The 18,134-nt window shown below is 34.4% G+C and overlaps 1 protein-coding gene across 2 annotated transcripts in view; it reads left to right on the top strand.

Moving 5' to 3' along the window:
- Positions 1–11,821, top strand: part of si:ch211-197n1.2 — a 57,276-nt gene extending 45,455 nt beyond the window's left edge. For both annotated transcript variants that reach the window (XM_005168366.5, XM_692079.8), the window contains exons 15-18: positions 5,450–5,693; positions 8,995–9,167; positions 9,972–10,119; positions 11,320–11,821. In XM_005168366.5, the coding sequence (XP_005168423.1) occupies positions 5,450–5,693; positions 8,995–9,167; positions 9,972–10,119; positions 11,320–11,577 (823 nt within the window). In that variant the 3' untranslated portion in view covers positions 11,578–11,821. The remainder of the gene's footprint in view (positions 1–5,449; positions 5,694–8,994; positions 9,168–9,971; positions 10,120–11,319) is intronic.
- Positions 11,822–18,134: the final 6,313 nt, after the last annotated feature.

Here is an 18,134-nt window from a genome sequence, read left to right as displayed (position 1 = left end):
GATATATTTATTCAAATAATATTTTAGTCACAGAACATCTTTAAAAATTGAAAGATAATACAATATTATAATATAATATATAATTTTGCTTCTTTTGATTTTTCCTCTTTTTAAATTTGCATTTAATATTTTTCTAGAACATTTAAATATGGGTGTACTAGTTTTTGGACCGTTATCGTAATTTCTTTTTTTAAATGGCTAAAACTTTGGCTTCAGTATTGACTAATCGTGGGGCCCACCTGGGCCCGTGTGGGACCTACCTGGGATGGCCCGCTTGCCCGCGTGGGGCCCAGCTGGGCTGGCCCGCATGGGGCCCACCTGAGATGGCCCGAGTGGGGCTCACCTGGGCTGGCCCGCATGTGGCCCACCTGAGATGGCCTGCGTGGGGCCCACCTGGAATGGCCAGTATTATTATTCATGATAATACTTTACATTTAAGTACTGCAGTTTTCTTTTAACATTTTAAGAACAGTGCCGTTTTTTATTAATTTTTAAAATCACATTTCAATTCAAACGTTGACCTTTTATTTATCTTTATGTTTTACCTGTAAGTGTGTTATTGTTCAAAATATTTATTTTGTATTAGTGGCTGACAATAATACATGTTCATAATAATAAGATTTTATCTGCCACGTTTGTGAACTGTGCAGAGCTGTAGCCGCATATTTAGGCATACTATGTATTTCAATACCAGTCATTTTGGTGGTTCTTGGAGAGACAATTTTTTTCTGAGGTGGTACTTGGTGAAAAAGTTTGAGAACCACTGTTCTAGAGGTGTATCTCTTTCAAATATATGTTCTAGATCAGGGGTGGGCAAACTCGGTCCTGGAGGGCCGGTGTCCTCCAGACTTTTACTCCAACACTAATCAAACACACCTGAACATGCTAATCAGTGTCTTCGAGATCACTAGAAATCTATAAGCAGGTGTGTTTGATTCGAGTTGGAGCTAAACTGTGCAGGACACCAGCCATCCAGGACTGAGTTATATCAAGATATATATGTATATATATCAAGACACATTTATACAGCTTAAAGTGACATTAAAAGGCTTAACTAGGGTAATTAGGTTAACTAGGCAGGTTAGGGTAATTAGGCATAGTATATAGGCAGGTGTAATGATGCTTTGTTCTAAAGACTATCAAGAAAAAATAAAGCTTAAAGGGGCAAATAATACTGACCTTAAAATGGTTTTTAAAAAAATATAAAAACTGCTTTTAGTCTAGCCTATATAAAGCAAATAAGATTTTCAGACGTACTGTGAAAATGTCCTTGCTCTGTTAAATATCATTTGGGATGTTTTTAAAAATGAAAAAATAAATAAATAAATAAAATCGAAGGGGGACTAATAATTCTGACTTCAACTGTATATATAGTGTATAACATTTTATTTAAAGGCATCCTTGTTGCACGTTTTATGTAATTACCAAAGTTATTACAATTAATTATGCATTATTGCATGCCACTAACCATACACATTAACCACATTCTATTTCTAACCCTATCTATAGTAGTTATATGCAATTACCTAATATTACACAGTAGTTAAATTAATAGTTACATACATTGTAACAAGGACACTTTAATATAATGTTTAACTATATTATATAGAAATAAATGCTATGCAATATTTAATAATTTTATAGTAATATTATCGCATAAAGTTGTAGTTAGTTGCATAATCCATCAGGGATTTACATGGTCTAATCTGACTGCATTTTAGTTGCTTTTAAGGTACCAATTATACCTAATATTTATTACATATATTTGAATCATATTAATCAGTTTCATTCATTATCAAAAACCTAAAGTGTGTTAAATCTTATAAATGTTTCAGCTGAGACAAAAAGATAATTAAATCTTCTAAAAAAATTAAGAAAACTACTTAACCATGAGCTAACATTAATGTGTGAATATGTCATCGTCAATTAATCTATAAAAACTAACATAACAATATAGTAACTTGTTGGATATAATCTGGATTATAAATAAATCATTGGCATATCCCAATAAAACATATGTATCTTTATTTACATATAGTTTTTTTCCCCAATATTTCAAGATTTTTTAAATACTTTTTCTTCAAGAATTTATTTGATTTGTTGTCTCTACCTTTTTTTTTTTAAATGAGATCAGTTTATACTTTCTTAAATTAATGTCCCACCAAAAATTAATAAAATAATGTATTAAATACACAACATGAAATTAAATTGAGAAATGTTCACCATTGAAGAAGTGCTCATGCCATTATGTGTGTTATTTGCCGTTTGAATCATGTAGTCATCATGTTTTCTATGTTGTGATTCGGAGCAATTCAGTTTCTCAGACTCTTTTACCTGTCATCTGTTTTTATATCAACCCTCTTTCCTTTAGCGGCTTGTCTTTTTCATTCGTTAGCCTCTCCTGCATCTTTTTCCACTTTTCTTTCAGTCTGTGAAGTGAACGTGAACATATTGTTGTGGTGAAGTCCTGAACTGTTCACCCCATGTGAAAACCTCCTCCGATCCTTTACATTATTTATCTGTTTATTTACTCTCTTCGCTCCCTCCTTGTGCTGTTTTCGCAGCTCTTCCTTCGACCCCTTTGTGATTTCTCTCCCACCCGTTTTTTCATTCTTTCTCTACATCACCCTCTTTTATCTCTCTATTCATTTTTTGGCTGGAATATGGCGGCGGGCCTAAAAGGAGTCGTGGTCTGAATGGGGGGCATCGCGAGTGGATTTGCATAATCTGTGGCGTGGCACTGGTGCACAGACACACTGAGAGAGACGGTGCCAACCAGTCCAAGGTGAACTGAACTCTCCTCGCCAGCTCAGAGATTAGTGACACTAACAGGCTTTACAGCAGCCGAGTTCACAGAGGGTTTGGCTGACATACCAGTGCCAACTTCTCTGGCTCCCACAGTGAACAGTGTGTGTGTGTTTGTGTGTGTCTGCTGAGAAACTGTTGCTTCTTTGATTGATTCTTACAAAGCCCAGACAAACCCCTATGTGTTTTTTTTTTTAAATATATCACATATACAGTGAGGGAAATAAGTGATGAACACGTCACCATTTTTCTCAGAAAATATATCTCTAAAGGCGCTGTTGACTTGAAATTTTCACTGGATGTTGGTAACAACCACAGAAATCCATATATGCAAAGAAAACAAAACTAATTAGTTTACAAATGAACTTATGTGTAATAAGATTAAATGACACAGGGAAAAAGTATTGAACACATGAAGAAAGGGGGGTGTTAGAAAGGCAGTGAAAGCCCAGACAGCATTTGAAATCTCTTAGGAGTTATTCAGCAACCCTCTGAAAAATTTTAAAGGATAATTGACAACAGGCCAGTCCATAATATAATAGTGAAATGTGTTATCTAACTCTTCACAAGTATGGATAGATAGATAGATAGATAGATAGATAGATAGATAGATAGATAGATAGATAGATAGATAGATAGATAGATAGATAGATAGATAGATAGATAGATAGATAGATAGATAGATAGTCTGATAGATAGATAGATAGAAAGATAGATAGATAGATAGATAGATAGATAGATAGATAGATAGATAGATAGATAGATAGATAGATAGATAGATAGATAGATAGATAGATAGATAGATGGATGGATGGATGGATGGATGGATGGATGGATGGATGGATGGATGGATGGATGGATGGATGGATGGATGGATGGATGGATGGATGGATGGATGGATGGATGGATGGATGGATGGATGGATGGATAGATAGATAGATAGATAGATAGATAGATAGATAGATAGATAGATAGATAGATAGATAGATAGATAGATAGATAGATAGATAGATATTAATAACTCATTTCTAATAACTGATTTATTTTACCTTTGCCATGATGACTGTAAATAATATTTCACTAGATAATTTTTAAGACATTTGAAGGCTTAACTAGGTTAATTAGGTTAACTAGGCATGTTAGAGTAATTAGGCAAGTTATTGTGTAATGATGGTTTGTTCTGTAGACTATTGAAAAAATATAGCTTAAAGGGGCTAATAATTTTGTTCTTAAAATGATGTTTAAAAAATTAAAAACTGCTTTTATTCTAGCCTAAATAAAACAAATATTTATATTAATTAAATAATTATAATCTATATTATTATTATTATTATAATTGTTATTTTATTATTATTATTATTATTATTATTATTATTATTATTATTATTATTTATTTATTTATTTATTTATTTATTTATTTATTTATTTATTTATTTATTTATTATTTATATATTTTTTATTCATTCATTCATTTTCGTTTTTGCTTAGTCTCTTTATTAATCAGGGGTCACCACAGCGGAATAAATCGCCAACTTATCCAGCACATGTTTTACGCAGCTGATGCCCTTCCAGCTGCAACCCATCACTGGGAAACATCCATAAACACTCATTCACAGTCATACACTATGGACAATTTAGCATACCCAATTCACCTGTACCGCATGTCTTTGGACCGTGGGTCAAACCGGAGCACACGGGAACCTCACACGAACACGGGGAGAACATGCAAACTCCAGACAGAAACGCCAGCTGACCCAGCCTGATTTATTTTATCTTTGCCATGATGACAGTAAATAATATTTGACTAGATATTTTTCAAGACATTTCTTTACAGCTTAAAGTGACATTTAAAGGTATAACTGGGTTAATTATGTTAACTAGGCATTTTATGGTAATTAGGCAAGTTATTGTATAACAGTGGTTTGTTCTGTGGACTATCGAGAAAAAAATATAGCTTAAAGGGGCTAATAATATTGACCTTAAAATGTTTTTAAAATTAAAAAACTTTTATTCTAGCCAAAATAACACTCTCCGGAAGAAAAAATATTATCAGACATACTGTGTAAATTTCCTTGCTCTGCTAAACATCATTTGGGAAATATTTAAAAAAGAAAAATAAAAATCAAAGAGGGGCTAATAATTATGACTTCAACAGTATGTATATATATATATTTAATTATATATTATACACACACACACACACACACATACACACACATATATATATATACCATGATGCACAATTTAATTTGCTGTGCACAAATGTGTGTCCCTAAAACACAATGTATGTAACTTTTCATCCTTCACACACCCTAGGGAACTGAGGATTATATGAAACAGCCGTGTGTTTGTTTACTGTCAAATTCCCCTCTCACAGTGTGTCTTCTCGCAGTACAGTCCTTTCTTCAGGCGTGACACTGTGTTTGTGCATCTGTGTGAGAGAAACTGTTGCTTCTGTGCTTTTGGTTGCCAAGTTTTAGCTGAAATGCAGCTCATATAAAAGGGGTGAGGGGTTTCTCAGAGTCTATGTAGTTGGTGGGGGTTGAGGGGGGAAAGTACAGTGTCTGTTTTCTTCTAAGAAGTTGAGGTTTGTTCATAATTCCTATTAATCTCAACTATTATTAATTCCTCTCATCCCGCTCAGGTTAGTGCCCCATCAAGAGGTGACTCGTGGAGAGGTGCGGAGGTTGTGGTCCTCTTTGTTCACCCAGCAGGATGGCACTGTAGACTTTCAACAGTTTTTACGTCACTTTGGCCCATCGCCCAGATCCTGCTGTTTCCCTAATGCCAAGCGCAATCCCCCGAAACGAGGAGACAATGACTTCATGCGTCTCTCCAACAGACTCAGCTATGTCTCAGATATACTGGTGGATGCTCTGCGGGCCAAGGTAAGGCTGTACTGTAAAAATACTCACTGTAAGAGTTCAGATTACTCAAAACATTTGTCATTTTTCACACAAATTCTTACATAAAAGAACATACTTCTATTTTATTTTAACCATTTCCCATTCACACAGCTTTCAGCCTCAGTATACTCCAGTGGTGTAAAGTAATGAATTACAAATACTCAAATACTGTAATTTAGTAGTTTCTCTCAGGAATGGTGATTTACTAAGTAGTTTTAAGAATGTGTACTTTTACTTGAGAACATTTTAGTTCTGAAATCTGTACTTTTACTGCTCTATGTTCCTTCAACCTGCAGTCACTGCTTTATTCGGTTCTTTTCTATGGTTATTGGCTAAGTAGAAAAGTCTGTCCCATGATTCCTGCACAATCAAATCACGATTAGAAAAATTATATCAGACAAAGCGACCCCAAGACACAGATGCTTTATAAAAGCAGCAAACATCAAGTGAGGAAGCATTAAAAGTGTCCAAGAAGACACTTATATAAAGAAGATAAAATCATTACACTCAATGATCGAGAGACTGTTTAGCCTACTGTATGATGACTGAAATCATCAATAAATGGCCTTAAATAATAAATAAATGCACCACAGAATAATCTGGGGTCTGTCCTTGGTTTAATTTAATTTAATTTAATTTAATTTAATTTAATTTAATTTAATTTAATTTAATTTAATTTAATTTAATTTAATTTAATTTAATTTAATTTAATTTAATTTAATTTAATTTAATTTAATTTAACAGAAAAAAATCATACACAAAACAATTCTTTAAACAAAATACAGTTTAACACGGTTTAAAATTCCATCTCTTCTTTTTTAATGAGACATATTTTATCCTTTTGGCATTTTTAATGTATTATATGTTTGATTCTATTTGTAGCTTTATGTTTTATAACATAGACCCAAAAAATACATAGTATTGCAAACAGCCATTAATTGAAATTTCATCGTACCTTTCTCATTTGGTTCTTTTTCAATCACCTCTGTTCATCATTATATTCCTTTAATAACATATATTTATATAACTTTTTAATTGATTACTATCCTGACATTGTTTGAGAATCTGTTCCAGACTGTTCCATAATTCAATTCGTGTTTATTTCTATAGCACTTTTACAATGAAGATTGTGTCAAAGCTGCTTAACATAGAAGTTCTAGTAAAGTCAGAGTTTTCAGAGTTGAAGTTCAGTTTAGTTTAGTTCAGTGTGGTTTAATTTTCACTGCTGAAAGTTCCAACACTGAAAGCAAATCCATCGATGCGCAGCTCCACAAGTCGCAAAACAAGCAAGCCAGTGGCGAGGAAAATAAACTTCACCAATTGACAAAGTGAAGAAAAAAAAAACTTAAGAGAAACCAGGCTCTGTTGGGCACCACATACAGACATACATATGGCGGCATATATACAATTTTTTTTTTTTTAAGTTGTCCTAGTTTTTAACATTCTGAGATCTTTGTGATGCCAACTGCTAGACATTCGTAGCTTGTTAGTCAGGGTTTTAAGTGTATAACCTAGGTGTTAACATATCGGCACAACTAGATTGTTGACCTTTTAAATTACACAGATTTTGCTCCAAATACAAATGCATCAACCTTTTATAGAAACATAACCACTGCTCATACTCTTGAGTACTTTTAAAAGGGCTATTTTTTACTCATATTTGAGTAGTATTTACAACAAATACTTTTATTTTACTTGCACCACATTTTTGTAGCAGGTAATGGTACTTTTACTTGAGTATGTTTTTCTGGTGCTCTTCCTACCGTTTCTCTACTCATTACAATGTTGATTATAGTTTATTTATAGGGATAATTCACCCACCCGCCCCCACCAAAAAAATAAAAATGTCTTCACCATTTATTCACACTCAAGTGGTTCTAAACTTGAACCATGAATTTCTTTCTTCTGTTGAATACAAAACAAGATATTTTAAAAATGAATGAAATGTATTTTATTATTATTTCATTCATCATTTTCTGAATGTTGAAAATAAAACAGCCATTAACATCAACAGTAGGAACAAAAAATACTAGTTAGGAAGTCAGAAGCTGTTTTTTTCCAAGTAACTATCAGAAACTTATTTTATACAATTTCAAACGCATAGTTGTGGATTATGTAGTATACTCAGTTTTTCTCAGCCCATCTTCAACCTAAACTACCACAGTACCAACCCTACAAATTTTATCATAGCGTAAATCTCTGTTAATCACAACATAACACAAAATTAGTTTAATTTATCCCCTTTTCATGTTAATCATGTGCTAAATTGCATGGAATAATACTAGATTTCGACAAGTGTTTACCTTGTACAGTCTGACACAAAGCATGCTAGGAAAACTGTAAAAAAGTTTTATCTCATTTCAAGTATAAATATCTAAATATTCTTGTCTTTTATTATCAATATGTCAATAGAATCATGTTATAATATGTCAAAATTAAGTTAAGCCAAATAATCTTATTTCAAGGGCGAAAACTTTTCTTAATTTTTGCTGACACCATTTGGAGATTATTTTGCTTGTCCTAAAATGTTTCCTGATTTAAATTTTTTTAGATGTTTGGACTAGAAACAAGAAAACTGAAACAATTTTATGCAGTCAGCTAGAAATATGCTCCTATAAAGTCAGAGATGCCCAAACTAAGGCCCGCGGACCAAAGTTGGCCCATGGTAACCTTTGACTTGGCCCACTATCCCATCTGAGAAGAGTGAAAATGATAGGGATGGTTTATAGATGTTATTTTAAAATCTAAAGTACTTTTTGTTTGTTTGTTTTATTGTTTAGTAAATAATCTGATTTAGTTTAAATACTAGCTCTCACCTAATGGATAGAGGACAATGCAGAGACTTTGGTGAGCAAATCAAGCCAAAGGCAGATTCTGCTTGACCAGTGTATTCAGCATTGAACTGCACTGTTCCTTGTTATATTTTTATTGCAATAAGTCATTTTAAAAGTTGCTGCATAAGTTAATATGATTTAAAGTAATGTTTCATTTGTTTTTAAATATCATGAAATAAATTAAGAAATGACCCATGGCAACTTTAATATAGTTTGGTATATTTTCCTTCGGCCCATGACTCTCAGTGATATTTGGTTTTTGGACCTTTATAAAAAAAAAGTTTGGGCACCCCTGCTCTATATATAATTATCTTAATGTAATACAATTTGGAGTTTGTGTAACTGTAAAGTACAGTGAACTGTTGAAATGTTTTTGTGAAAAGAACTCTCGTTTGCTTTTGCTCTTCAGGCAGTTTTCTGAATCTCTTTCTGTTTTGTGTGTTTGACAGGTTGAGATGTCTGTTTCTGAGCTCTGGACTGAGTTCTCTGAAATGGATTTTTCTGGAACAGGTTTTGTCAGCAGCGACGAATTTAAAGAGATCCTCATGAGCCTGTGTGTTCATCTCAGCCAGTATGAGTGTGATGTTCTGGCCAGGAAGTTTGACATCAACCATGATGGCTGGTAGATACAATTATGCATGAATAAACCTTTTGGAGGAATAACTCTGAAGTAAATAGATTAAAAAATATCAAATAAATGGCTAAAGGCATTAATTATTACGCAAATAATTAATTATTACACAAACAACTGAGCAAATCCATTTGTGTGTGTGTGTGCGTTTGTGGAATCAAAGAGTTTTGTTCATTATAAAAAAAAATAGAGATTGTGAATAAATATGCAGAGAAATAATGAAGTACCATACATTTATCAAGACATGCGTAAAAGAATAATGCATAAATATGTAAACAAGAGAGAATGTGAAATGATATAATATAAACAAATTAAGCAAAGAAAGAATAAGAAAGACAAGATATCAAAAGCCCGAACTAAAATAAACTGATTTTTGATAATAAATCAAGACATTCTAGAATAAATATTTAAATAACTGAGAAGATGTTACATTATTAAAGAAAGAAAGAAAGAAAGAACGAAAGAAAGAAAAATAAATGTACATTGTTTAAGTATAGTAATATAAAAAAATATAATATCTTGACCATTTGTATTTGTTTTATGGATTTGATTTTCATTTTTATAGAGTTTATAGATTGATATAATAAATATATAGAGAGAGATTATTGACAAATATGGATTTTATGTTTTACTTTTTGAAAGTAAACTAGTTTAAACAAAGTTGTATTTGTAGTAAACAACTTTATCCAACTTAAGATCAAGCCTTCACTTCACTTTCATCCTATAGATGAAGCATGACCTGGTATTTATATCTTCATATAATTCATCCTAGTTTTCTTTTTCTTGCCTTATCAGTGTATCCTACTTAGAATTCCTCAGGCCTTTTCTATCCCAGAGTCAGATATGGAAGCATGGATCCAATATGGCAGCTGCTCTGCAGACTCCCAGAGAAAATCAAGAAATTGCCACCCCGGAAACACTAAACCGCAACATTAGGAAAAAGGTAATGCATTATTTATAGACAATACTCTATAAATATCTTTTTTTATTATTATTAAAGAACTTAGTAGTTTTTCAAATTGTGTGATTTATGTTTTGATTTTTCCCCATTTATTTAAGCTTTTGAATTGAATTGTTGGATCTTGATCTTTCTTCCAACAACTTGTAATGTAGAAAAATTCAAAAAAGTGACTTTTAAAAACATTTTTAACGATTTAAAGTTTTACAGCAGGGAAAATAAGTAAATTAGTTTAAAAAGTATTAAACATGTCACAGTTTTTCCCAGAAAACATATTTCTAATGGTGCAGTTGACTTCAAATTTTCCCTGGATGTTGGTAACAACCAAACAAATAAATATATGCAAAGAAAACAAATCTAATTAGTTTACAAATGAAGTTATGCGTTAAAAAATTAAATAACATAGGGGAAAAGGGAAAAATGAAGAAAGGGAGGTGTAGAAAGGCAATGAAAGCCCTTACAGAAGCTGAAATCTCTCAGTAGTTACTCAGCAATCCTCTGCCCTTCATCCTTATAAATTATTATCAGCTGCTTCGGTCCAATATCTACATTATCAGGATGATGAAGATGAAACCAGGGTGGACATTTCAGCAAAACAATGATCCAAATTGTTTATACTCTATTGAGTTTTAACCAAAATCTGGTTCAATGCTATGTCAACAGCTCCTTAAAAAATATAAATATTATTTACAACCATAAAGAAATGGAAAACACAAAATACAAAAACTGTTAATTAACAGATTTTTTGAAGTGTACTGTGTACACTCACAAGCCACTTTCTTAGACACATGTCCAACTGCTCTTTGGCATAAATTTCTAATCAGCCAATCACATGGCAGCAACTCAATGCATTTAGACATGTAGACATGATCAAGATGACCTGCTGCAGTTCAAACTCAGCATCAGAGGGGGAAGAAAGGTGATTTAAGTGACTTTGAACATGGCATGGTCTGAGTATTTCAGAAACTGTTGATTTACTGTGATTTTCACGCACAACCATCTCTAGGGTTTACAGAGAATGGTCAGATCAAGAGAAAATACTCAATGAGCGGCAGTTCTGTGGGTGAAAATGCCTTGTTGATGCCAGAGGTCAGAGAAGAATGGCCAGACTGAAAAACGTTGCCTGGTCTGATAAGTCGCGATTTCTAAATGTCTACATGCTCCTCTTGTGTTTTGGTGTTGTAGCTCCAGCGTAAGGCGAAGGCTCTCAGCAAGGCCTGTACTCGTCTGGACAGCTCCTCCTCTGGGCTTCTGTCTGCGGCTGAACTGGGTGCAGTGCTACAGCTGTTAGGAGTGTGTCAGAGTCAAGAAGAGCTCAAGAGTGTGTTCTCTACCCTTCACACACACCCGTCGGGATGCCTGGACTACCGCCCGCTACTACTGGACAAACACAGGAGCTCCAGTCACAGCCAGCAAAGCAAACAGAGTAGGTCAGAGGCTTAAATTAATGATGCTTATGCTGGATCGATACTTCTATTACTATATCTTCCACTAAAAGAGAGATACAAGTAAATGTTTCATACCAATCCTGCTGACTTCATGTAGTTAGGCATGATTGATTTTCAAGTCATAAACTTTATTATTGTATTGCTTTATATTAGATCAGCTTAGAATGGGTGAATTGTACTTCATGCAGTGCACTGTAAGCATGTTTAAAGTATGCTTAATAAAACTGAAAGTCATCTGATTTTGATGTAAATGGCTTTACTTGATTTACTCTAGTTTTTGTATTATGATTTGCCTTGTATTTAGCATTGTTTACTTGTGATCAGAGTGACATAAACGCATCTTAAAGAGCCCCTATTATGGTTTTTGAAAATGACATTATATACAGTGCGTATATCCAGCTAATGTTTCAATCTGAAAGTGTTTAGTAGTTTAAAACTATTGATTAATCTATAAAAGAGTCGACTCCTAGTGGTTCAAATTAATCGCTGCTGTAATGAGTCTTTAGCCATGTCGGCGAGATGTTGATACGGAACTCGAGCCCCACCCATTTGTTGTGCTCACAGACACGGGAAAATTTAAACCTCCAGCTCCACCCACAAACACTGTCGAAAAGCAGAAGATAAACACTATAGCAGATTCCAGTTGAATCAAGCCGCTTAGACACTGTGCTCTCAAGTGTTATTTTCCCTACCCAAAGATGAGGCTGTGAAGAGTCAATTCAATTCAATTCAGCTTTATTTGTATAGCACTTTTACAATGTAGATTGTGTCAAAGCAGCTTCACATAAATGGTCATAGTAACTGGAACAGTGTGGTCCAGGTTTTAGTGTTTAAGTTCAGTTCAGTTCAGTTTAGCTCAGTTCAGTGTGATTTAATTATTACTGAGAGTTCAAACACTGAAGAGCAAATTCATCGATGCGTAGCTCTACCAATCCTGAACCATGCGAGGCAGTGGCGACAGCGGAGAGGGAAAAAAAACTTCACCTGATGGGAGTGAAGAAAAAAAACCTTGAGAGAACCAGACTCAGTTGGGCACGACCATTTTAATTTCTCCGCTGGCCAAAAGTCTTGTGCAGAGCTTCATTCGCCGTGGTTGAGGCTGGAAGATGGCCTCAGCGAAGACTCGTCTGTCCCTGGAGCGTCGCTGGAATCAGACTCAGGTTCTCCACTCCCCACGACCATCAGCGCAGCAGCAGCTCAGGATATGGCCTGGTCCCAGATATGGAATCCTTGGGATCATCTCGTCGCTGGTCTTGGATCCAATCAGTGACTCCGCATAATCTGAGGACCTCGGGATGAGTATCCCCAGGTGAAAATAGAGAATAAAGAAAGTAATTAGCGTAGCTGCTGTTCATAGTGTATATAAACAAGATGCAGAAGCCTGTGTGGAACCCGCTAGGTGATGCATTGAGTGTATGCTTTACTAAACAGATAGGTCTTTAATCTAGTTTTGAACTGGGAGAGTGTGTCTGAGCCTCGGACGTTATCAGGAAGGCTATTCCAGAGTGTAGGAGCCATGAAAGAGAAGGCTCGACCTCCTTTATTTGATTTTGCTATTCTAGGTACTACCAGAAGCCCTGAGTTTTGAGATCTTAAAGAGCGAGTTGGTTTGTAGCGAGACAGAAGGTTGGTTAGATAAACAGGAGCTAGATTATTTAGAGCTTTATAGGTGAGAAGTAATATTTTAAATTCAATACGAAACTTAACAGGTAGCCAGTGTAAGGAGGATAAAATTGGGGTCATATGATCATATTTTCTAGACCTGGTCAGAACTCTGGCTGCTGCATTTTGTACTAATTGAAGTTTGTTAATAGAGGATGCTGGGCAGCCAGCAAATTACAGTAATCCAGTCTCAAAGTCATAAAAGCATGGACTAGCTTTTCTGCATCTGAGATGGATAGCATATTTCATAATAGTAATAGTGGTTGAAGTTTAATTTTGCAAAAAATACCTCAGCATTATAGCCCCAGCCTTGTGCTTTGTTCCCGTCATTTTTCTGACGAGTGCTTCAGCAATCTAAACGCTTACAACAGGGGATTCTTCAAACGTTTGGTAAATGAAGGATCAGAAAAGACTACTGACATATGGGACTTTGTCAGAGCTTGACAGGAACTTTACAGTACACAGTTCATGGATCTGTTTCTTCCTCCATTTCTTAAGTGAAAGTAACTTAAGTGCCATAAAAATAGTTGCCTCTTGCTTGCAAATTGTGTATTTAATTGTGTTTTGTTACTTGTAACCACTTGTATTGTATCCGCTTAACTCTTTATATTCTCATATTGCATCTAAAGGCACGTTGAAAACACGCCGTGTGCCGCTTTGTTTACTGATTTAAATGCGTAAGTGAGCTTACGATCTACTGCAATTTGTCATAGCTATGGCCACCATCAGCTGTTCCTACACATGTGCGGCCGGCAAGTTTCAGAATAGTTCAGCTTTTGCCACTGTGGATTAATACTGAATGTGTGTCATGGTTTAGCGTAGAGCAATATGCTGTTGTTAAACTGCATTGCTTTATGCAATCCTGCATTGGGCTCAAACATACACTCTGCACTCTGACTACTTCAACACTGTTGATTAGCAACATTGGTGGGCATTTCTCATTGTCTCACGCTGAAAGCAGTCGACCAATCACAACAGACTGGGTCATCGAACCAATCAGCGCAGATTAGCATCGCACCAAGGAGGGGTTTGGGAACAACTGAATCCTGAACGAATCATATGGGAGTCATTGGGATAATTAGGTAAAAATAAATGCATATTAGAAGACAATGAATGTGTTTTTTGGCCTTGCATGCATATCAGACTGTTGTTGGAGACCCCGCAAACCAAAATATCACCTTTTTTATTTCATAATAGGGCTCTTTAAGGATGTGAAAATGGGGGCTGGACGATTTGACAAAAATCTCATATCACAATACAGAAAGTTATCTCATATTCTAATAACAAGATATACCATTATATAGTACCATTTCTGTAAATTTGATCAATTGATACTTAATTATAATATTTATTGACCACACTGAAAAAAGGTTGATTAGATGCACAAAAAGAATTGAAGGTAAGTGTTTGCAAACTATTTATTTGGGGTGAATTTAAACGAACAAATTATGTTGAACATCACTTAATTGTTTGTTTAAATTCTGCCCATAGATATTGTTTGCAATAATTTAGCAAAAATAATTGTTTTTACATTACATGTAAACACTTTACATATTATGTGCAATTCTCTGATCATTTGTTCATGACAGAAGTCTTTATATGCACAATGGTTGAACATGTAGTCAAAATATTTTGTCATCATGTATTTTTCTATACATCTTCATTAGACTTTTTTTTTCTAAATCTGTCTACAACAAGTCAATTTCTCCCGGGTGAATCTTGCCTTTTTCTACTGAAGGTGCATCTCAAAGGAGAATATCCTGTGTTCACATTTCTACTTTTGTTTTGATTTTCTTTGTGCTTCGCAGTGTTGTCTTTTCCTTTCTCTATCACAATGACATGATCTCTCAACAAATTAAAGTACAGACAGCTAAAAAACTGATTTAGCCATAGTTTAGAACACCTCTCCAGAATACTCTGTTATATTGACAACATGTCTAATTAATTTACTTATCAGCACACAATGACAAAAGGACTTGTCATTCTGATGGCACTGACATGTTCAATTGCACAGAAATTTAGTTTTGAGAGATAAACTAAGGGTTTTGAGCAGGTGGTCCATGGTTTTGCTAGTTGAAAGCATTGCTTTGAGAAATGCACTTACTGTTTTGCAAATTTCAATTCTGATCTGAGAAATTTAGCAAAGTGACTGAGAAAAACTGTCAATTAAAAAAGTAACATGCTATACTGCATCTGAAATATTTCGCTTTTTGGCCACATTTATCCTATAGAGTGCAGGAATGTTTAAAATGAATCATATTGAATTAAGAAACTGAATTAAAAATGATTAAGCTAAAAAAAAAAAAATTAAAAACTAAATATTTTTGCAGTATTTAAATAACACAAAATTTGCATTAAAACTCAGAATTATGACCGGTCAATATATAAATATAGGATGGCTGAAAGAAAGAATGCAAATGAGTATATCCTGCATACAGGGCTGTTGTAAGAGAGGGGAAAAAGAATACCTGAATGCACAGGGCCTTTGTATGTTACCTAATTGGAATGTTATTACTCGATTGAATTTGCGTTGAAAGTGGTTATCAGCTGATAAATATGGGCCAGTAGGGGCCTTCTAGTAGGCTCAGAAGGCTGTTATCATCCATCCACATGCTTAATAAGCTTTAGATCACATACAGCTGTGGCCGGAAGTTGACGAGGAATTATTTATATTTTTTATTAAATTTCCCATTAATTGTATTTTATTAACGTCTACCCCTGCCCCAACCCTAAACCCAAGCAACACAGTAATGTAAAAACTGATCTGGATCTGGAGCCTTCTCTATTAGAATAGCTAATTAACCATGTGGATAGATGATATTAGCCTTCTGAGCGTACCAATAGGTGCAGAAGGCCACTACTGGCCCATATCTATTAGCTGATAACCATCATAACGCCCATTTAATCGAGTGACAACATTCAAATTGGGTGTACATGTGGGGAGTGCTAGGATGACTGCCCTCGAAGATTCTGAAATATTAATGTCGTTATATTGAGAGTGTTCCTGCATGCTCCTGAACTGTGCAATGTTCTGATTCTACCTGTTTCAATTTTGGAATCAAGACACACACACATGCGCATCTATAACTACTCATAGACACAGCACAGCATGCACATAAATTTACATGGTTATATCGGTTGTTTAGGAATAATGCTAAATGTCTATTAGCTTTGAGGGAGTGTGTTGTTGGCCAAGAGAAGCTATAGTCAAGTGCTGAGATAGACACGACATAAAAACACAAATCCAATGATGTCCCACAAAAAAAGAGCAAGGAGAGGAAAATAAAACAAGATAAAGGAAAACAAGATAACGTTTTTTTTCCTCGCATTATCTACCTCTAAAAATGAAAATCGTGCAAACAACTTTGTGATACAAATATCTAAAACCAGATATATCTACCTGAAATGCAAAATGAAGAAAAGTTTTCTGAGAACTTGAGCAAAAATCAATGATTTACATTAAAGTTTAAATTAAAATGATTACACAAAACATCCCAGCAGGCACCTTGATGTCTTGTAAACACTTTGCAATAGTTTACATGCATTGTAGGGATACAAAGTTCAGTTTATTTTGTAAATTGTAATTGAAGCTTTCAGACAAACAAAACTGCACATAATGGTTTTGACAACAAATCAATTTGCTTGTTTGACACGTTTTTGTGACGTGACTTTTTATGTTGTTTTGACCTCAAAGTGCCGACTGGATTTGTACTTTAAATGTTATTTTATTTTTTCAAAAATAAAAAGGTAGAGGAGAGCAGGGACAAAAGCAACATTGGATAAAAGTCACACCGATTTTCTTGAAGCCCTGACAACATTTGCTTTCCAGGCTATAATAGCACATTCAGCATGAAACCCTTGATGGAGCTGCTAAATATGATCTGATTTTGCGACCATATACCACAGTTAGCTCCAAATTTCTGTTTTTAATTGCAGAAAGTTCATCATTGTAGTGTTTCTTTTTTACTTATTACGAGCTTTGCTTCTCTTTTCATGTGCAGTGGCAGATTTAGGCATGGGCCATATGAGCGATTGCCAGGGCGTCATCTTGCTGGAGAGACGGTGCAAAAAAAAAAGAAAAGAAAAATGTGCCCCAGTAAAAATCCTCTTTTCCCCAGTAAGCTTTGAAAAATACAATTTACTTTATGCAAATATATTAATTTAGAGTGGTAATCTTTTGCATGCGCAAGTTTTATTATTCTCTGTGCAACAGAAACAACGCTGGTGAAAACAAACTGACACATATGCACAGAAAACCATTCCTGCCCACCTCACAATATGCTCCTGCTCTTGTTTATATACACGTTGATAACATATGCGCCGCTCATGCACTGTGTAACCGGAGTAATTGCCTTTTATGTTACTTTTATGACACGGGGTGTCGACAAGCAGCGAGTTTTGCAAGTTGACAAAACTGAAGCTTACAGGATATTCTACAGGTAAAATTTATTGGTTATTTATTATATACAGGTTATTTAGTGCAATAACACATCCTTAAGTTTGCAATGTCTGAGTTTTTCAGCTCAAAAGTAAATCGGGTTTAAATAGCAAGAGTTCCTTTGTGTACGAAAGTAAGAGTTATTTATGTCCCACTTTTAGTAGACAAATCTTATTTTTCACTTCCACATTACAATTGTCAGTTTCTAATTCATATGTCTCATCGAATTAATGCATATTACTAATAATAATAAAATATTCCAAAATGTTGGAAAATTTTAACATTTTGCATTGTTGAATTGCTTTTGAAACATTAGATGGAAGCGAAATTTATAATGAAAATACTGTGTAATCTTTTTTTGCAAAAATAAAGGACAAAATGTTTGCAGTTATCATTAACAAGGTCATAGTCAGATATATTTAAAATAAACAAGAATAAACCAGTAAATCTAC

Source organism: Danio rerio, chromosome 1, assembly GCF_049306965.1.
Source record: "Danio rerio strain Tuebingen ecotype United States chromosome 1, GRCz12tu, whole genome shotgun sequence".
In the NCBI taxonomy this organism is placed as follows: Eukaryota; Metazoa; Chordata; class Actinopteri; order Cypriniformes; family Danionidae; genus Danio; species Danio rerio.
This window is presented reverse-complemented; position numbering and strand designations above follow the sequence as displayed.